This window comes from Daucus carota, chromosome 3 (genome assembly GCF_001625215.2).
Source record: "Daucus carota subsp. sativus chromosome 3, DH1 v3.0, whole genome shotgun sequence".
Taxonomy (NCBI): Eukaryota; Viridiplantae; Streptophyta; class Magnoliopsida; order Apiales; family Apiaceae; genus Daucus; species Daucus carota.
The window spans coordinates 56579588-56601255 of NC_030383.2; the positions used below are offsets into that span (position 1 = coordinate 56579588).

At 35.1% G+C, this 21668-nt stretch overlaps 5 protein-coding genes across 5 annotated transcripts; 4 read left to right on the forward strand and 1 right to left on the reverse strand.

The window, feature by feature from the left end:
* Positions 1 to 2560: 2560 nt before the first annotated feature.
* Positions 2561 to 5190, forward strand: LOC108211854 (psoralen synthase-like). Its single transcript, XM_017383562.2, has 2 exons — positions 2561 to 3557; positions 4400 to 5190. The coding sequence occupies exons 1-2, from the start codon at positions 2658 to 2660 to the stop codon at positions 5006 to 5008; spliced, it is 1509 nt and encodes a 502-aa protein (XP_017239051.1). The 5' UTR covers positions 2561 to 2657; the 3' UTR covers positions 5009 to 5190.
* A 2065-nt stretch (positions 5191 to 7255) lies between these two features.
* On the forward strand, positions 7256 to 9303 carry LOC108213321 (psoralen synthase-like). The gene is made up of 2 exons (XM_017385101.2): positions 7256 to 8296; positions 8544 to 9303. Exons 1-2 carry the CDS (start codon positions 7397 to 7399, stop codon positions 9150 to 9152), a joined length of 1509 nt encoding a protein of 502 aa, XP_017240590.1. The 5' UTR covers positions 7256 to 7396; the 3' UTR covers positions 9153 to 9303.
* A 1680-nt stretch (positions 9304 to 10983) lies between these two features.
* LOC108214026 (psoralen synthase-like) lies at positions 10984 to 13003 on the forward strand. The gene is made up of 2 exons (XM_017385803.2): positions 10984 to 11993; positions 12236 to 13003. The coding sequence occupies exons 1-2, from the start codon at positions 11013 to 11015 to the stop codon at positions 12842 to 12844; spliced, it is 1590 nt and encodes a 529-aa protein (XP_017241292.1). The 5' UTR covers positions 10984 to 11012; the 3' UTR covers positions 12845 to 13003.
* A 1613-nt stretch (positions 13004 to 14616) lies between these two features.
* Positions 14617 to 16715, forward strand: LOC108215013 (psoralen synthase-like). The gene is made up of 2 exons (XM_017387324.2): positions 14617 to 15753; positions 15958 to 16715. The coding sequence occupies exons 1-2, from the start codon at positions 14827 to 14829 to the stop codon at positions 16564 to 16566; spliced, it is 1536 nt and encodes a 511-aa protein (XP_017242813.1). The 5' UTR covers positions 14617 to 14826; the 3' UTR covers positions 16567 to 16715.
* A 616-nt stretch (positions 16716 to 17331) lies between these two features.
* On the reverse strand, positions 17332 to 18189 carry LOC108215014 (auxin-binding protein ABP19a-like). Its single transcript, XM_017387325.2, has one exon. The coding sequence runs from the start codon at positions 18130 to 18132 to the stop codon at positions 17506 to 17508; it is 627 nt and encodes a 208-aa protein (XP_017242814.1). The 5' UTR covers positions 18133 to 18189; the 3' UTR covers positions 17332 to 17505.
* Between the last annotated feature and the right edge of the window lie 3479 nt (positions 18190 to 21668).

The following is a 21668-nucleotide window of genomic DNA, read 5'->3' on the forward strand; positions in this document are numbered from 1 at the left end:
GTATGCTCTTCTATTACAATTATTTACAATATTCTTTCTTTTTCTCATAATTTTGAGTGGAATTGCGAAAGGTGTTGACTTTAATCTTGTTTGTTTGTGGGTATTTGTTTGCTTGTTTAATCCTTATGTTTTGTTTGGTTTTTGATGTTTTTGGCGATTTTTCGTATTACATGTAAGACGCTTCGTTCGTTTCGCATACGACGAGGCGCTGGTGGCCGATGGTGGCGGTGACGGCGATTTCAGGACCGGATCCGGTTTCCGATAGGAAAGCGCCCTAATTGTGCCTTAATTGAGGGCGGTAATTGTGCCTGGTTAATTGTGCCTCTTTATTGAGGGCGTAAATTTTGCCTCAATTATTGCGTGCGTAAATTGTGCCTCTTTATTTAGGGCGTTAATTGGGCCTTATTTAAGGACGTTAATTGTGTCTTAATTAAGGATATTAATATTTTATTATTATGCATTAATTAAGAGCTTAATTGTCTCAATCATGAGTTATCATGATTATGGGAATATTTTGATGTAATCTGTTAAATATATCGACTTATATTCTTCTTATTTTTCTTGTTTTATTTTCAGGATTCTTGGAAGAAGACCGGTTTTCTTTTCGGACATTAAAGTTTTATTGTCTAAATTTCCCCGGTCATCTTGCATGTCCGACGGTTAGATAATAAGCTTTCTTGAATGAAAGAATTATCACGGTGAATTGCCGATTCTCGTTGAGATCTATTCTCATTTTCAAAAAAAAATAAAAAATCATTACACCAACTACTTTCTTCCACTATCTCCATTCTATAATAATATAAACACTATTACACCCACTAATTTCCTCCGCTATCTCAAATATATCATTAAATATAAATGGCTCCCACCACTATACCCACTTTTCATCTAACTTTACTCATTTCCTACACAATTTCTTGGTATCCGTGTCCCAGCCATTTGTATAATGACTGGGACGGAGGGAGTAACGTTTTTATTCAATCATGTCTTATTTAATAGTTGGGGTGCTACGCCTCCCTTGAACGGCGTACATCTCATAATTTTAAGATATCAAAATTTTAGGAATAAAACGTTTTCAATACAAAATTCAATCGATTGAATTATTAAAGAACGATTAAATGTATCAGGTACCAGGTAACCCCATCGCAAAATGTTGGAGCACTTCACTTTGACTGTAACCACTTTCAAACCTTGAATTTAAAATATAAACTCGTGTATACACAGACCGCAGTATAACCAGGGACGGCAATATTGACGTAGATTTGCCGTATCACGTTCAAATACTTGAGATATTATATGTCTTATGACTCTTTATCACATTATTTATTATACGAAGATGGGAAAACAACGATTACGGATACCTCTGGTCGTTCTTATTTTATGAGAAAAAGTAAAATTATGTTCATGCAATATTTTATATATATGGGTAAATTATATTATACAAATATATATATTGGGATAGGATCGAATAAAAACTTTTTTAAGTTACAAACTTACAAACTATTTTTTTGAATTTTTTTATTCTCCCAACATTTTAGTCCTTAGTTATATTAAGTATTTATGTTGAATATAATTGAAAAAACATCACAATTTTAAAAATAACGCATAAATAAATCCTGCATTCAACAAATTTGTAACTGGGGTTCAACATTGGGGGTAGAACATTAATTATCGTGTTGAATATATTTATAAAGATGTTTAAACTATACCTCTAGGGTTTGGGTAGGGTATGAAAACATAAATATTGGTTATATAATACGTTTAACTTAGTTCTTATATTGAAAAGTTAGTTTATGTACTTCTCCAACACAATTTTAATCGATGTTCAACAAAAAATTGTAAAAAAATGTTGAACTCAAATTATATATGTGTTGAACAAGAAAAGTTTGTAAACTATACCTCTAGGGTTTGGGTAGGGTATGAAAACATAAATATTGGTTATATAATACGTTTAACTTAGTTCTTATATTGAAAAGTTAGTTTATGTACTTCTCCAACACAATTTTAATCGATGTTCAACAAAAAATTGTAAAAAAATGTTGAACTCAAATTATATATGTGTTGAACAAGAAAAGTTTGTAAGTTTGTACCAGAAGCTTCCCCTATATATATTTATATTTATATATTTTTCGGAGATAAGTGCAAATATGATAGAGCTGAGGCTGGCCATAACGAAAATTTAAAGTATGACGTTGTGCGTTTAGTGCTCATCCAACCAAACTGTATCATCTCAGAGACCAGGGGACTCGACCAAATTCATAATATTAAATTTGTGAATTACTTCATTCGTTCCTCTCAATTATTTATCTCAATTATTTATATTAAGAGATAGGAGCTGTCATATTTATTTTAATACTCTCATAAAATATAATTTGATAAATTATTTTAATTTTCTTTTTTTCCAAAATAAAATTTAATATTTAAATTTGCATACAAATTTTTTTTATTAAAAATAAGTTATGAAATTATATTTTATATTGACGGTCTACAAAATAAGAGAGATTACTTTGCGAAATCAAAATATTGACCAAATGAGTGAGATAAAGTCATAAAGGGCTATTTTTGAACATTGATTAAACCTCGGAATACAAGACAACAACCAAAGAGGCAAAGAACATGTAAAACCTGCAAGATCATCAAACAAAATTGTAGCAACCATGGTACCAGACCAACAACTATTGTTCCTGTCCTTGTGCACTCTAATCTCTGTCTTAGTTTTTCTGTATGTATGGTTTTCAACAAGAACAACCGGCAAAAATCTGCCACCTTCTCCTCGAAAATTACCTATAATTGGAAACCTTCATCAGGTCAACCAAGACCCTCATGTAGCACTAAGATCTTTGTCTCAAAAATATGGTCCTGTCATGCAACTCCACTTTGGTAGTGTTCCTGTTCTTGTTGTGTCCTCAGCTGATGCAGCTAAGGAGATCATGAAGACCCATGATCTTGCTTTCGCGAACAGGCCTGACTCGACTATCTGGAGTAGGATTTTCTATAAGGGCAAGGACGTGGCCTTTGCTCCCTATACTGAATATTGGAGACAAGTGAAAAGTATTTGTGTTCTTCAGCTCCTGAGTACCAAAAGAGTTCGATCATTTCACAATGTAAGAGAACAAGAAGTAGGCCTTTTGGTTGAACATATCAGAGATTCGGGTTCAGATATAGTGAATTTGAGTGATTTGACCTATACACTTTTGAGTAATGTGGTGTCCAGGATTGCTCTAGGGAAAAAATATACTAATTCTACTGGAGACGGCGAGGAAAATTCATTTAGGGAACTGTTTCAGAATATTGCTCAGTTGATTGGTTATTTCAGTTTTAGTGATTATATTCCCTGGCTGTACTGGATTGATTCTTTAAGCGGTCTGAAGGGGAGGGTTGAGAAAGCAGCTAATGAGATTGATGCTTTCCTAGAAGGTGTGATCAGAGATCACAGTACTGCATTAAGTAATGGGGCTTCAAGCGATGACCTTCTGAAAACTTTGCTTGAGATTCAGAAACAGGATTCTGATTCTGCCTTCTCTATTGATAATGATTCAATTAAAGGCGTTATCTTGGTAGGTATAATAATTTTATCTGCTCTTATTTTCAGATGATCTTTTTATACCCTTAAATCACCAGCTTGTAATTTGTAGTCCAAATAAATTTTTTATTGTAACAGGGCATGTAGGATTTTAGGGATAATTAATTTATACGTCCTTGAACTTTGGTCCATTTTTGATTCGCATCCTTGAACTAAGTTTGTCAATTTATGCATACTCAAACTTTGTAAATTTCCAATTAAGGTCATTCCGTCAGTTTTTGACTAACGGAAGTTAGTCAATTAGGGTTTTTAATTTGAGGGTTTTCGATTCGTTCATGGATTGATGAAATTGATGGTATGGGAAGTTTCGGGAGATCAAACCGAACCGATTAATGTAGGTTTCAATGATGGAGGATTGCCGGAATGGTGGCAATGTCCCCGCCGGCCGGAAAATGGCCATTGATTCCGGCCATCATTCCGGCAATCCTCCGCCATTGAAACCTACATGAATCTCTTCGGTTTGACCTCCCGAAACTTCCCATACCATCAATTTCAACAATCCATTAACGAGTCGAAAACCCCCAAATTCAAAACCCTAATTACTAACTTCTGTTAGTCAAAAACTGACGGAAGGACCTGAATTGGAAATTTACAAAGTTTGAGGATGCATAAATTGACAAACTTAGTTCAAGGATGCGAATCAAAAATGGACCAAAGTTCAAGGACGTATAAATTAATTATCCCTAGGATTTTATTTATAGATTGAAGACTCAAGACTAAACCATCGTTAATATTGGATTTGGCCTTAACAACAGCCATTTATGCGTGTTACTTTTCAATTAATTAGTCATGTGACATGTTTTATCTATCTTGTAGAATATGTACTTTGATGGGACTGATTCAACATCAGCAGTATTAGAGTGGACAATGGCAGCATTGATTAAACACCCGGACATCATGTATAAGTTGAAGAATGAGGTGAGAGAGATAGGAAGGGGGAAATCAAGAATTAATGGGGATGATCTAGAGCAAATGCCCTACTTGAGAGCTGTGATTAAGGAAAGTATGCGACTTTATACTCCAGTTCCGCTACTAGTAGCTAGAGAAGCGATGCAGGATGTGAAAGTAATGGGATACGACATAAAAGCTGGAACGCAGGTACTGATCAATGCCTGGGCAATTGCAACAGACCCTGCTGTGTGGGATAACCCAGAGAAATTCATCCCTGAGAGATTCTTGAACAGCCCTCTTGATTATAAAGGTCTGCATTTCGAGTTCATTCCATTCGGAGCAGGCAGAAGAGGCTGCCCTGGAATCCAATATGCCATGGCCATCAATGAGCTTGCATTAGCAAACTTGGTGCACGTATTTGATTTTGCATTGCCTGATGGAAAAAAATTCGAGGATTTGGATATGGCTTCTGAGACAGGAATGACTGTTCATAAAAAATCACCTCTGCTGGTAATTGCAACGCCACGCATCTAGTCATCCTTGCATTCCTTCATAAGTCCCCAATGTTACTGTATGGCAGATGTCTAAGCTATGCAAGACAATGCAACATTGTATTACTCAAATAGACTATTGATTGTAATATTGTGACGATGATTTGTAATATTGTAACCAGGTGATTTGTTGCCTGTTTGTTCGCTAAAATAGCTTTGTACGTAGATCATGTCCTCTCATAGTGTCATTCACATAAAGATTGCAAAATAGCACAATGGCATCAAGTGCAACAACTTAAAATTTGTTGCAGTGGCAAATTCATTGGGTGGAGATATCTTATATGCTCGAAATTTAAGAAGTGAATAGTTCTCTGATTTTTGCGAGACCTGAAACATATTCGGGAACTACAGAAGCACTTACATTATCCAGTTGAGCGCTCTGAATATTTCATGTGCCAGAAACAGCAATTATTTATGTTGTTGCAACAACTTATTAGCTGCAGTTGTAATTAGAGTCTTGACACACCGGAAGTGTTTGGTGGAGTTTTATTAACATTTGGTATCTGTAGAAAACACAACCAGTACATTGTAATTTGTAACAAAACATAAGCAAGTCTAAACCCTAAAACAACTCCATTCGTTGTCTGCTCCAAATCATATTATTTTTTAATTAATAGGTGAACTGAGCATTGGCAACCTTGGTTTTCCAATGTTAGAGAAGAATTAAAGCCTTTTGGTCGAAAATAGTAAATTTGAGCTTTTTGTTCACTACACTTCTCACTAATGCATTGTCTAGGATTGCTCTAGGAATTTGTACTGAATGCGGCGAAGAATATGTTAGAATATAATATGATCCTCGCAAGCTCTCTTCCCGAAAATTTTGAGTTTTAGGAGAATTGTTCACTAACATTGGTATCACAGACGCCCTAGATTAAAATTACAAAAACTGTTCTAGAATATAGCTCAATTGATAGGGTATCCTATTTTAGTAACTATATTCCATGGCTATACTGGTTGATTACTTGATTCTCTAAACGGTACAAAGGGAAGGGTTGAGAAAGCAGCTACTGAGATACCAGAAATACCATACCAGCTCTGCCCTGTCTATCGATAATGATTGAACATTTAAATGGTGTTTAGTGAAAAGATAATATTGAAATGTATTTACTTAAAAAAATTTATGAATTATAGGAATGAAAATATAGAATAATTAGAATTATTTTTTTAATTTCAAATTTATTCGATAAAAATTTCTAATGAATGATAAGTCAAAAAAGCAAACAGTAAAAGCCGAGGAACTTTTTTAAAAGTAAATTTAAAATAAAAATTTATTATTTTATTTAAAATTCCAGATGTAACATATAGTGTACCAGTTTATTTTATTTAAATTTGATTATATTTTCAAATTTCGTATTATATTATATAAATATACAATTATGCACTAAAAATATATGAATACATTATATTATGTGATTTATTCATATAATGATCAAAATTTATGATATATTATTCAAACAATCTATACATAATATAACATAAAGAAATATTTATTTACTTACGAATTTATTTAGAAAAATATTATGATATTGATGTAGGTTGGCTGTATACACTCAACTAGTTGAGATATTAAGTCTTACGACTCTTTATCACATTATTTTTTGTACAAAGATGGGAAAACAACAGGTACGGACATGTTTGGTCGTTCTTACTTTATCAGAATTATTATATTTATATAATATTTTTAGTAACAAATTTCGTGAAATGTTTTAAAAAAATTATCTGCAGAAATATGTAAGTTATTTATAAAAATATACATGTATCTTTCAGAAACAAATATATTATTTTTGAAAATATGATAAATTAAGTCGGTTCATATAATTAATACTATTAAAAAAGTGACATTCTGCATTTAGTGCTCATCCAACCAAAATGTATCTGTTCAGGGACCAGGAGACCCGACAAAATCTATAATATTTATTTGTGAATTATATCGCAAAATCAAAATATTGACCAAATGAATGGGATAAGGCCATAAGGGTACATCAAGCCCTTACAGAATTTATGACATTATCGTGATGTTAAATTTGTTTGGGTAATTTTGACTTAATGACTTTAAGATTATTAAAAATATAAAAATAAAATTGATTTATTTAGGGATAATTTTTATCTGAAAAAGGTAAAAAAAATTAACTCAAACTAACTTCTGGCTTTAAGTCTTCTAGCTTATTTCTGACTTTGAGCTATTTTCTAAATATTACAAATAGACGTTTTTCAGCTTAGAGTTAGATAGAGCTTTTAAGTCCGGGCATAAAGCCGGGACAAACAGGCTCTCTACCTCTCTACCTCAGAATACAGGACAAGAACCAAAGAGGCAATGAACATGTAAAACACTAAAACCTCTGCAAGATCACTAAACCAAATTGTAGCAACCATGGTACTAGACCAACAACTATTGTTCCTGTCCTTGCGCTCTCTATTCTTTGTCTTAGTTTTTCTGTATATATGGTTTTCAACCAGAACAACCGGCAAAAATCTGCCTCCTTCTCCTCGAAAATTACCTATAATTGGAAATCTTCATCAGGTCAAACAAGACCCGCATGTAGCACTAAGATCTTTGTCTCAAAAATATGGTCCTGTCATGCAACTCCACTTCGGAAGTGTGCCTGTTCTTGTTGTGTCCTCAGCTGATGCAGCTAAGGAGATCATGAAGACCCATGATCTCACTTTCGCGAACAGGCCTGACTCGACTATCTGGAGCAGAATCTTCTATAATGGCAAGGACGTGTCCTTTGCTCCTTATAGTGAATACTGGAGACAGGTGAAAAGTATTTGTGTCACTCAGCTGCTGAGTAACAAAAGAGTTCAATCATTTCACAACGTTAGAGAACAAGAAGTAGGCCTTTTGGTCCAACATATCAAAGATTCGGGTTCAGATATAGTAAATTTGAGTGATTTGACCTATACACTTCAGAGTAATGTGGTGTCCAGGATTGCTCTAGGAAAAAAATATACTAATTCTACTGAAGACGGCGAGGAAAATTCATTTAGGGAACTGTTTCAGAATATAGCTCAGTTGATTGGTTATTTCAGTTTTAGTGATTATATTCCATGGCTGTACTGGATTGATTCTTTAAGCGGTCTGAAGGGGAGGGTTGAGAAAGCAGCTAATGAGATCGATGCTTTCCTAGAAGGTGTGATCAGAGATCACAGTAGTGCATTAAGTAGCGGTGCTTCAAGCGATGACCTTCTGAAAACTTTGCTTGAGATTCAGAAACAGGATTCAGATTCTGCCTTCTCTATTGATAATGATTCCATTAAAGGCATTATCTTGGTAGGCACAAAAATTCTATCGGCTCTTATTTTCAGATGATCTTTTCATACCGTTTATTTACTTTTGTTAAGATATATAGGGTCATGCTTCACCACAAATTTTTTTTCGTAACAGGTCATGTAGGATTTTATTTATAGATTGAAGATTAAACCATCGTTAATTACTTGGACTCCGCCTTAACAACAGCCATTTATGAATGTTACTTTTCACTTAATTGGTCATTTGACATGTTTTATCTATCTTGTAGAATATGTACTTTAATGGGACTGATTCAACATCAGCAGTATTGGAGTGGACAATGGCAGCATTGATTAAACACCCGGACATCATGTATAAGTTGAAGAATGAGGTGAGAGAGATAGGAAGGGGGAAATCAAGAATTGATGGGGATGATCTGGAGCAAATGCCCTACTTGAGAGCCGTGATTAAGGAAAGTATGAGACTTTATACTCCAGTTCCGCTACTAGTAGCTAGAGAAGCGATGCAGGATGTGAAAGTCATGGGATACGACATGAAAGCTGGAACGCAGGTACTGATCAATGCTTGGGCAATTGCAACAGACCCTGCTTTGTGGGATAACCCAGAGGAATTTATCCCTGAGAGATTCTTGAACAGCCCTCTTGATTATAAAGGTCTGCATTTCGAGTTCATTCCATTCGGAGCAGGAAGAAGAGGCTGCCCTGGAATCCAATATGCCATGGCCATCAATGAGCTTGCATTAGCAAACTTGGTGCACGTATTTGATTTTGCATTGCCTGATGGAAAAAAATTTGAGGATTTGGATATGGCTTCTGAGACAGGAATGACTGTTCATAAAAAATCACCTCTACTGGTAATTGCAACTCCACGCATCTAGTCATCTTTCCATTCCTTAATAAGTCCCAAATGTTACTGTATGGTAATGTCTAAGTTATGCAAGACAATGCAACATTGTATTATTCAAATAGACTATTGATTGTAATATTGTGACGATGATTTGTAATATTGTAACCAGGTGATTTGTTGCCTGTTTGTTGCCTGTTTGTTCCTGTTTGTTCGCTAAAATAGCTTTGTATATAGATCCTGTCCTCTCATAGTATCATTCACATAAAGATAGCAAAATAGCACAATGGCATCAAGTGCAACAACTTAAAGTTTGTTGCAGTGGCAAAATCATTGCGTGGAGATAACTATATGCTCGAAATTTAAGAAGTGAATAGTTCTCTGATTTTGTGAGACCTAAAACATATTTGGAAACTACAGCTAGCTACTGTTTCTTGTCTTATGGTGGGGAATTCAGACAAAGTGCTGAATATTTCATGTGACACAAACAGCAATTTTTCATGTTGTTGCAACAACTTATTAGCTGCCGTTGTCATTAGAGTCCTGACACACCGGAAGTGTTTGGTGGAGTTTTATTAACATTTGGTATCTGTAGAAAACTCGACCAGTACATTGTAACAAAATACATAAGCAAGTCTAACCCCTAAAACAACTCCATTCGTTGTTTGTTCCAAATCATATTATTTTTTAATTAATTGGTGAAGTAAACGAGTGAGCATTGGTAACCTTGATTTCCCAACGTTAGAGAAGAAGTAAGCCTTTTGGTCGAAAATATCAGAAGTTGGGGATCAAAAATAGTGACTTTGAGCGTTTTGTTCTATACACTTCTCAATAATGCAATGTCTAGGATTGCTCTAGGAATTTTACTTAACGCGGTGAAGAATGTGTTAGAACATAATATGATCCTCGCAGATCCATTTCCTAACACTTTTGAGATTTTAGGAGAATTGGTCAGTAACATGGTATCAGAGCTAAGACGTGCGAGATCACAAGAACTGTTCTAGAATATAGCTCAATTGATAGGGTATCCAGTTTTAGTAACTATAATCCATGGCTATACTGGTTGATTACTTGATTCTCTATCGATAATGATTGAACATTTATATGGTGTTTAGTTATATTTATTTTCTTTTCTTTTGCAGTTTTTGCTAATTTGTATATGATCTTTACTCGCTAGAATTTTCCTTTAATGCATAGTTTTGCTTCTGACTTTTAAGTGTGTCCCTCATCAAGCAACTGTCGGCAGTTGCCATAAAAAAGTCGTCTGAAGCTCTGCAACACCTCTATTTTGAGCGGATACACTTTAATCTTCTTCTGCAAATGTCGTGCAATAATTACTGTATAAATAGCAGTGGCCAATAATCATGATGCAGGTCGGTAACAGCTCCTTACCAAACTTCATTCTGTTTTCTTGCCAATGTATACAAACGATGGTATAATGGTACTTATAAGCCACCAGTAGGAGATGGCATGGCTGATTATGTTTATTTATAAGAACATCTGCGACCATCCCGGTAAAATGATAGTCTTACAACTATCGTGGTTAAAATGATCGTCTAAAATGATTATTACTATAAGCCAAAAATACGTTATTAATGTAAGACTGAAATGGAACGTGGTGACGCCGTATTAGCTTCGTTTTCATTTTAGTGCCCAGAATTTCAAATTTATAAATGAATGGCTTAAGGACCACTTTTCTGAATATAAGACTAATATTTTTTTTCCCTCAAAAAAGTGCCCCTCGGCCTTCTTTTTGATAAATTAGATGAATATATGATCGTCATACCGCAAATTTGATATTCCAGCCATTAAATGATAAAGTACGGCTACCAATTTATACTTACAGTGATATTATTTGCCTAATCCCTGAACATCTTGTTGACGAACTTTTCGCATGGCACACCCCGCATGCATCCTACTTGTGTATATATGTCACTTGGGAAAGTACAGATTACTAAACCAAATTGTTGAAGTCACAATGGACCAACAATCTTTACTTCTCTCTTCATGTTCTTTCTTCTTTGTCTTAGTTTTCCTCTATACCAGGTTCTCAACCAGCAAAACACCTCTAAAAAACCCGCCACCTTCTCCTCCAAAGCTACCTATAATTGGAAACCTTCATCAGATCAACCAAGACCCGCACCTAGCACTGAGATCTCTGGCTCAAAAATATGGTCCTGTCATGCAACTCCACTTCGGAAGTGTTCCTGTTCTTGTTGTGTCCTCAGCTGATGCAGCTAAGGAGATCATGAAGACCCATGATCTTGCTTTCGCGAACAGGCCTGACTCGACTATCTGGAGCAGAATCTTCTATAATGGCAAGGACGTGTCCTTTGCTCCGTATAGTGAATACTGGAGACAGGTGAAAATGATTTGTGTCACTCAGCTGCTGAGTAACAAAAGAGTGCGTTCATTTCACAATGTTAGGGAACAAGAAGTGGCCCTTTTAGTCCAAAATATTAAAGATTCGAGATCAAAAATAATTAATTTGAGTGAGTTGTTTTCGACACATCTAGGCAATGTGGTGTCTAGGGTGGTCTTGGGAAGAAAATATGCTATGACTACTAAAGATGGTGTAGAAAATTCATTTCGGGAACTGTTTCAGAATATTGCTCAGTTGATAGGCTATTTCAGCTTTGGTGATTATATTCCATGGCTATTCTGGGTCGATTCTCTAACCGGGTTGAAGGGAAGGATTGAGAAGGCATTCTTCGAGGCTGATGCGTTTCTTGAAGGTGTTGTCAGAGATCACAGTGTTGCATTGGATAACGGGGCTTCAAGTGATGACCTATTGTACAATTTGCTAGAGATTCAGAAACAGGACAGCAATCCTGATTTTTCTATCGATAACGAGTCCATTAAAGGACTAATCTTGGTAACTACACAAAATCTCTGTAACTTTAGCTTATCTCATGATCATTTCTATATTTCATAGAGCGTGTTTTTTTAATAACTTATAAGTCATCTGTAATATAAAATTACGCAGACAGACAATTTAAACTGATCAATTATCACTTTAAGTCACTGTAAGTCATAAGTTATAATTTTTAGACTGCCGGGCTCATAGTTCTTGTCATCAGTTGATAATTCGTTTGACATTTTATATATGCCTTGCAGAATATGTTCTTTGATGGAACTGATTCGACGTCTATAGTATTAGAGTGGACTATGGCAGCACTCTTACAAAATCCAAACGTCATGTGTAAATTGCAAAATGAAGTGAGGGAGATAGGAAGGGGAAAAGCAACAATATCTGAGGATGATTTGGAGAAAATGCACTACTTGAAAGCAGTGATCAAGGAGAGTACACGGATTTATACTCCACTTCCGCTACTAGTTGCTAGACAAGCAATGCAAGATGCAAAGGTTATGGGATACGACATTAAAGTCGGGACACAAGTACTGATTAATGCTTGGGCAATCGCAAAAGACCCTGCTGTGTGGGATAAGCCAGAGGAATTCATCCCTGAGAGATTCTTGAACAGTCCTACTGATTTTAAAGGCCTACATTTTGAGTTAATTCCGTTTGGAGCAGGGCGGAGGGGCTGCCCTGGAATTCAATATGCCATGGCCATCAATGAGCTCACATTAGCAAACTTGGTGCACATATTTGATTTTGCATTGCCTGATGGAAAGAGACTGGAAGATCTGGACATGGCTGCTGAGTCTGGCATGACTCTCCATAAAAAATCTCCTCTGTTGGTGATTGCAACACCGCGTGTCTAATTAGCACTATTCTTCGTAAAACAAGTCACGTTCATCTCATTGTTGGACGTCAAAATAAAGTGAGGGAGAAGCTTTTTATCTGTGCCCTTTTTCGTGCTTTAGCTAGAAGGGACATCAATGTGATGCTTGGTGTTTATTAATCAAGTTTTGTTTTCGATCATAGTTTGTTTTGATGCTTCATGCTTATTGTTTTTTGGCTTGCTTCGGGGGTATGCCCCCAGAATATGTGGCCTGTTTTAATTCAATAAAAGATGCATGCCAAACAATATGCTTGTATTGTTTCTTTTCTAGCAATCAATCTAGTTTCGACACACGCATCCAACCTTCTTGCATCTTTCCACCAGATTAATCAAGACCCGCACATATCACTTAAATCTTTGGCTAAAAATAAAGGGTCCTGTCATGCAAACTGCACCTGGGAGTGTTCCTGTTCTTGCTGTGTCTTCAGCTAATGCAGCTATGAGCTATGCAGATTATGAAATAATGAAAACGCAGAATCTTGCTTTCGCAAGCAGGCCTGTCTCAATAGAGCAATGCTACATGCACAAAATTAGGTACAAAATTTTCCACAAAATGATATGACACTTAATATGGGATGTTTTAATTGGTGCTATTTACGCGAATACAAGAGCCCATTAATCAAAACTCATGTCATTTTGTGAAAGATTTTGTATCCAATTTTGTGGATGAAGTATTTTCTGTCTCCATATTTTGGAGTTAAATCCTCTATAACGGTAGGAAGTGGCCTTTGCTCCTTATACTGAATATTGGATGCAGATGAAAAGTATTTGTGTTTTCCAGCTCCTGAAAACAAAAGAGCTCGTTCATTTCCCAACGTTAGAAAGGAAGTATTTTTTTCCTGTTAAAAAAGGTTGGTCCTTTTTTTTTTTGCTAAATAGGAGGCATTTTGGTCGAATTATCAGAGTTTCAGGTGTTTGGGGTCCAAGAATAGTAAATCTGAGTGCTTTATGTTTACACTTGTCAATACCAATACTACTGTAGTCGTTGAAGAAAATGCACTTGAGGAACTGTTTCAGAAAATAGCTCAAATAACAGTTGGTGATTAATTTACATTCCATGGCTACACTGGGATAATTCTCTTAGAAGTTTGAAGGGAAGGGTTGAAGGAAAGGGAAGGTGGTTTCCCATGTACTTGTTCTCCTTTGATATACTCCCACACACAATACCATCCCATTGCTTCCGGGGCAGATTGGTTTGGCACTTATTTTAAAGGCTTTTATTATTGGCTTCTGGACTTCCGAGGTGGTCAGTCCCCGAAAGTTAGTTAAGGATTTTAACTTTTTTCGGTGACTTGATTTTATATATAAGACACTTTAAACGATAATTTATAAAATTTTATTATTCAAACACATAAATTAGAAATTACTTTTCGCTTATAAGTAACTTCTCACGTGAACAATAACCACTTCTTTTGAGTTATTAAAAAGGCCCGAAATATAGTCTTTTAACTTATTTTAAAAAATTGTATAATTTTTTTTTTCTGAGTTTGAGAACTGATAGAAACCCCCAAAGTCACCCATGATTATTATCCCTTAGATGGCGGAGGCAGTGATGTAGAGTGGCTAACAACTGCAAATGTCATTTCGTCCTCTTGTCCGAATACATTCAGATATGATCTAAGGTTGCAGCTAATGCTTGCTAACAGTCTCATCAACTCTTTAGTAAACGAGATAAAAGAGCCGTCACATAGTTGTCTCCGTACCCACAATTGCATGCATTATTGACTTCTTGCACACTATCTTATTCATAGACAACATAAGACTGAACGGTTCCAATTTACGTAAGCTGATTTCAAACCAAAGCGGACCCAGAAACTGTTAATGCAAAGTGGAAAGGTACACTTGAGGCTAGTAATGTCAGGACTGTGTAGTGAATGCACAATTCTTCTGACTTGAGAGAGTTGAGTTTCAACAATAAAATTTATGTCACATAACACATAATTCTGTTGTGTAGTTCTTGATATGAATCCCCCAAGTGTTGGAACCTTGATGATGGAGCAACAAGCCTTGTTTCTGTCTTCATGTTTGATGTTCTTTGTCTTGGCTTTTCTGTATATATGGTTGTCAGCCAGCAAAACATCTAGCAAAAATCTGCCACCGTCTCCTGGGAAGTTACCGATAATTGGTAATCTTCATCAGGTCAATCAAGATCCCCACATAGCACTAAGATCTTTGGCTAGAAAATATGGTCCTGTCATGCAGCTTCAGTTTGGAAGTGTGCCTGTTCTTGTTGTGTCTTCAGCTGATGCAGCTAAGGAGATTATGAAAACGCATGATCTTGCTTTCGCGAACAGGCCTAAGTCTAGTATCTGGGATAGGATCTTCTATAATGGTAAGGACGTGGTATTTGCTCCGTATAGTGAATATTGGAGACAGGTCAAAAGTATTTGTGTTCTTCAGCTGCTGAGTAACAAAAGGGTTAGATCATTTCAGACAGTTAGAGAAGAAGAGGTAGCCCTTTTAGTGGAAAATATTAGAGAATCTGGCTCAAAAGCAGTGAATTTGAGTGAGTTGTTTTACGCGCTTCTGAGTAATGTTGTTTCCAGGATTGCCTTGGGGAGGAAATATGCTATTACTACTGAAGGTGGTAAAGGAAATTCATTTAAGGAGCTGTTTCAGAATATAGCTCAGTTAATAGGTTATTTCAGTGTTGGTGATTATATTCCATGGCTGTTCTGGATTGATTCTGTAAGCGGTCTAAAGGGAAGGGTGGAGAAAGCAGCTAGCGAGGCTGATTTGTTTCTTGAAAGTGTTATTAAAGATCACAGTATTGCATTGGATAACGGAGCTTCTAGCGACGATCTGTTATACAATTTGCTGGAGATTCAGAAACAGGAAACTAATTCTGCCTTTTCTATTGACAAGGATTCCATAAAAGGCGTAATCTTGGTAAGTCACAAACTGTCTCCAGCCTTAGCTTATGATCATCAGACTAATGTGTTTCTACAAACACAATAAATAGTCTTTGTTAATTACTTTCATACACGCATGTTGTATATAAAAAAATTTGTTCCAAGACTCAAAATTTACTAGGGCAGTCATTTGTTGTATATTATTTCTAATATCATTTGACGTCTTAAATCTGCCTTGTAGAATATGTTCTTTGATGGAACTGATACGACATCTGCAGTATTGGAGTGGACTATGGCAGCGTTGATTAAACATCCAGATGTCATGTGTAAATTGAAGAATGAGGTGAGAGAGATAGGAAGGGGAAAATCAAGGATAAATGGGGATGATTTAGAGAATATGCACTACTTGAAAGCAGTGGTTAAGGAGAGTATGCGACTTTATACTCCAGTTCCGCTACTAGTTGCCAGAGAAGCAATGCAGGATGTGAAGGTGATGGGATACGACGTAAAAGCTGGGACACAAGTACTGATTAATGCTTGGGCAATTGCAACAGACCCTGCTATGTGGGATAACCCAGAGGAATTTATCCCTGAGAGATTCTTGAATAATCCTGTGGATTATAAAGGTCTGCACTTTGAGTTCATTCCATTTGGAGCAGGGCGGAGGGGCTGCCCTGGAATCCAATATGCCATGGCCATCAATGAGCTAGCAGTAGCAAACTTGGTGCACATATTTGATTTTGCATTGCCTGATGGAAGAAGATTGGAAGATCTGGACCTGACTTCAGAGACAGGTATGACTCTTCATAAAAAGTCTCCTCTTCTGGTGATTGCAACATCACGAGTCTAGTTACCACTATTATCCCTACAAAAGACCTAAAAGTTCCTGTTTGTCGATCTCTTGGTCATTTAGGGCACTGGTGATCTGAATTGCTAAGACAGTTAATTTGTAGTAGTGTCGTGATTGTGATTTGTAATAAATGCGAAACTATTGTTTGTGACTGGTTCGTATGCTAAAATAGTTTGTAGTGAAAAATGACCGTTAAGACTGCATAAAAAAGAGCAAAGGTGATGAGGCATGAAATTCTTCTGGCCACACAACTTAAAACAAGCATTTTTAGTAAATACTTACTGATCACTGATCAACATAAGAAGTGATATTGTCCTTGATTATGAGAGACTTGATATTTGTTAGAAAATTTTATGAAATTCAAGCATTATCTCCTCGCTAAGTAGCTATGTGGTTGGGACAGTCTTCACACTATCTACACAGATACTCAAGATTCAAGAAGTTTGGTAGAGTTCTGCATGCATAAATTCTAAATTTAATGACAGTACAGCTTTGGTTATTCTGCATGTATGTTTTGTATGCTCCTTTTGCCTTATATTGACCAACACATGTAGAACACTATCAACTGTACATATTCAAGTTTCATATGTTGGAGTTGAATATGAATCAGACATGATATCTCATGCGCATGAACTAACATTAGATCTGCCTGCATATGTTTCAGTGAACTCATTAGGATTCATATGTTTGAGTTGAATATGAGTGTTCAAGTAACATGAAATCTGATGTTTTGAATTCTGCTTGAACATACATAAACTCCTAATATAAGAAGAAACATTTTACTAAGAACCTCTGGTCCTGAAAAACACAGAAGCCACAAATTAAAGTACTCCATATTGATGCAGATACAACAGAAAAATCTTGTTTGCCAACATGAATCAATCACGAGAACAATAGAAATACAGAGATGCAAAATAAACAATTGAAACAATTAAGCAATTAGCCAGTCCCACCAAGTACTTTCTTCAGCGCCTTGACAACGGCAGGGTCAAGGAATGTAGTTTTAGTCACCAATTCTGTTGGCAGATCATTTGCAAACAAAGCAAAATCGGTAATCTGGAGACCAGGGCTAGCACTGCTGAAACTAACAAATGCAAGAACTGGACCTTTTCCAGAATTTATCTGAAAATGCAGCAACCCTTGTGGGAAAACCATGATATCCCCCTTGTTCAAAGTCTTGTAGTAAACTTTGTTTGCAGAAGAGATAAATCCAGCCAGAATAGTACCTTGTATATTAACTAGTACTTCTGATGCACCTGGATGTGTGTGCATTGGGATAACACCGCCAGTCGCAATATCCAATCGACCCAAAGATATCCCTAGGCCATTCACAGCTGGAAATTGAGCTACAAAAGCTGGAGTAACAGCAGCTTTGATGATGTTTGATGTGTTACCAGCGACTCCGAGGCCAGAGTACACAAAGTCCTTTTCAGTGAGTGATGCAGCTTTCTTGCAAGGATATCCAGACGGGGTATCGGATAGTTTGAGGTCTGCAACACAGAAGTCATTCACTGAAGCATACGACGAGGAAAGGAGAGAGAAAAGGATAAGTATTGGGAGATACATTTCGAGTTTTTGCTAGGGTTGTGGAGAAAATTGTGCTTTAGACTACTGAGGTTGGACATATTAATATACATGGAGTACAGATGGAAGGATAACTGTTTGGGAATTTGATTGGTTGTTAGAAGATATGGCCATGCACAATTTCACGGGCTTGCATAATCTGGCTACGAAGTAAAAGACAGAGTTTTCGCAGTGATGCATGTGAGCGTTAATATCATCTAGCTAAGACGAAGAACATGTTGCTAGGCCTCTTATTTGTTTGCAATTGAAGGACCAGCTGCAACATTAAATCTTTATGTTTTTACCTAAATGTATGTCAATCCAATTCAGTCCAGGTAAAAAAATACCTATCAGCAAATTAACAGAGTACATAGATGGCTAAAACATGCACATCCATGCAGTCTTTCCTAGTTGAAATAGAACTCGTATAGAAAGTGGCTGGACTTGCGCGACAGATAATTTCAAGAACTTATTAAAACCATCTCAATGGTTAAAATTCTTGTCAAAATTCAGGGGACTGCAGAGGATTCCTCCTTAATATGTAGAAGCGAAAGTTATGAATTTATAGTTTTCCGGGTAACTTTGAATGTTTTGATTGGCAGTACTGGGCAGTTGCAAGTTGCAGCACAATAGAATTGTGTCATCTGGGAGCTTAAAAAGCAAAATTTGTTTTTACTGGAATGTCAAAACTTTGATGCTTCTTTTTTAAGTGTAAATTGTTAACCATTATTCATGATTGAGAAAATGATGAGTTATGATATTATTGTCAGATATTTGTCATTGAAATATCAAGAAATGCATGGACTATAAGCCAAACCACTGCGCGAAAGAAGACACTGAGAGACAGCCCAAAAGTTTCTGCTGAGTCCTCTGATCAACTTGTCATTTACAAGATGTGTATGGACCAACCCTAATATGTGTGGTTTTCAGAATTCCCCATCTTCTGGTGCACTTTCAGATCAGATTGGATTTCATAACTAATATCTTAAGCAGACCCGGCTCAATCATAAATTTAAATGATAGGGTTTTTTATTAGAAAAAATAAATTACAACGCACTAAATAATTTCGATACATTTTTAACAAATTATTTGAATTTCATTACATTAATCATAACTTAACAATATTATGTCATATTGTAAAAGGCTTTTAAATTTCTTGAATATTTTTAAGGCTTTAAGCATTTTGATTTTATTAGCACTGATATGAGTATCACCCACACCCAATAACTTGAAAAAAAGAGTATCTCTTTCAATTTTCTCATTTATCATTTTTATTCTTCCATTTTAATGAGCGTGGGCTACTGTGTGTCCATGTGCTAATGTATTTTATACTTATTTTAATGTGTGAAATTTTTATAATGCAGAATCCATCATTATACTGTACATGAAATTTGGTGTTTAGTATAAGCACAGACACGCCATAAAAAACCGTTTTAATAATTATATCTACCTTCGTTTTTGTTGGGCCGCAAGCGTGCGGATTTTCATTCCACTTTTCGCAGAAGCATAATAATTCATGGGCCTCCACGCAAAAACAGGATAATACCCTACCAACTTCTGGGATGCAAATTTAACTAATCAACGGTTTTTCTAGTGTGTGCTTATCGGCAGGCACATTCTAAGCGCAGAATTTTATAATTTTGATTCATTTTTATTGACTCTCATATCTTAATAATAGTGGACCCTCCCTCATATACAACCACCCAATCAAAATCTACCAAACATATAAAATTCGGCGCTTAGCATGTGTCCATGAGCACACACTACACAAACCCATTAATCAATTACAAATTTTTGTTGAATTTTGAATTTTGATTGTCCACCAACACTTCCTACTTGATCATTCTTTACATATTCTAATTCTAATAAATTATGTTGAAGACTAAATTATCTAGATAATAAGTTTAATAGAATTAACAGATTTAAATACAATTCAAGATTTGTCAATCACTCTCGATACACTCTGTAGGACTATAGAGATTCAGTGGACTACTAAATTGCCACTCATGATATGCTCAGAGGCTCAGCTCACCAACTGCCACCAAAATCCATAACGGTCAATTTAATAGGGTATTCTTTTTCCTCTCATTTTTTTGCATTTTTTTTACATTACTCAGACACGAATTTTAAAACGCATATAAAATATAGTAGTTTAATAATTTTATATCGAAATTTTTCTTTTTTGTCTACAAATTTGGACAATATATATTTATTCAAAAAAATTTATCAAATTATATTTTATGAGAGCATTAAAATGCGTGCCGATCGCCTATCCCTCAATATAAACATTTGACGGGGACGGAGGGTGTATGTTGTTAATTAATTGTTAATTCGCAATGCATTCAAGGTTGTCCGGCATGTGTACGCACAGCTTATATTAGATATAGTTTTGTATATGCAGGGATTCATTATTATTAAGAAATAGGAGCTCATCAAATAAATTAATCTTATAAAATTTAATATTAACATGTGTTTATGAGCACAATTTAAAAAATTGATATTATATCTTATAAAATCTGTGCATTCTGCGTGAGAACTCATGTTCAGGAGTGTATTCAATTAAGATTTACTCCCTCTATTTCAAAATAAAAGTCGTTTCGACTTTGTGCACGTAATTTGAAGGCTAAAGAAACATATTTTTTTATATATATTATTTTTAAAATTTTTTTATTAAATAAAAGTTTAACATATATATTTTTATTCAGACAAAGAAAACTTGAGAATAGAAATATGTTTTTTCTTTTACGATCTCAAAATACGTGAAAAAGTCAAAGCGACTATTCTAACTCCGATTTTAAAAGATGTCTCAAAATTTGGGATATTTAGTTAGAATTTTAAATTCTCCTACAAAATCTGCTACTATTGTTCAATTAAATTTAAAATTATACTTAAACACTTGATAGTATTTAATTGTGATTATTTAAAATTTATTAGAATATAATGATATTCAAATATTGATAAATATTTTTGAACTTCATGAAATGATGAATTTTGTAAAATTGCTTGGTATATTTGAACTTTTTGACTGCTTATAACCCATAAAGTTTTGAAGGATTGTAAGATTGTGTATGTCAATTCAGTAACATCCATAAACATTTCAATCAATACCCTTTATTAATAAGCGAAACCACTTTTCGGTGGAACATCGGTACCAAAAGTACCAAAATTTGGTCACTTTCATATTGATTAGGATTTTATAGTCATTGTTATATTATTATTAAAAGACTTTTATATTGAATAGAATTTTATTATTAAAGACCTCAATATTCATTAGGACACTGAAAGACTTCTGTATTGATTAGAATTTTATTATTAAAAACTTCAATATTTATTAGGACAATGTAATATAAATTTTTTATTTAATAACAACAATCATTATAGAATTATGAAAAGATTTTCATATTATTAGGATTTTATACTTATTATTATACATTTTTAGGATTCTATAATTATTATTATACAATTATGAAAAGACTTCTATATTGATTCGGATTTTATAAATAAAAATTTCAATATTGGTTAAGATTATTATACTACTA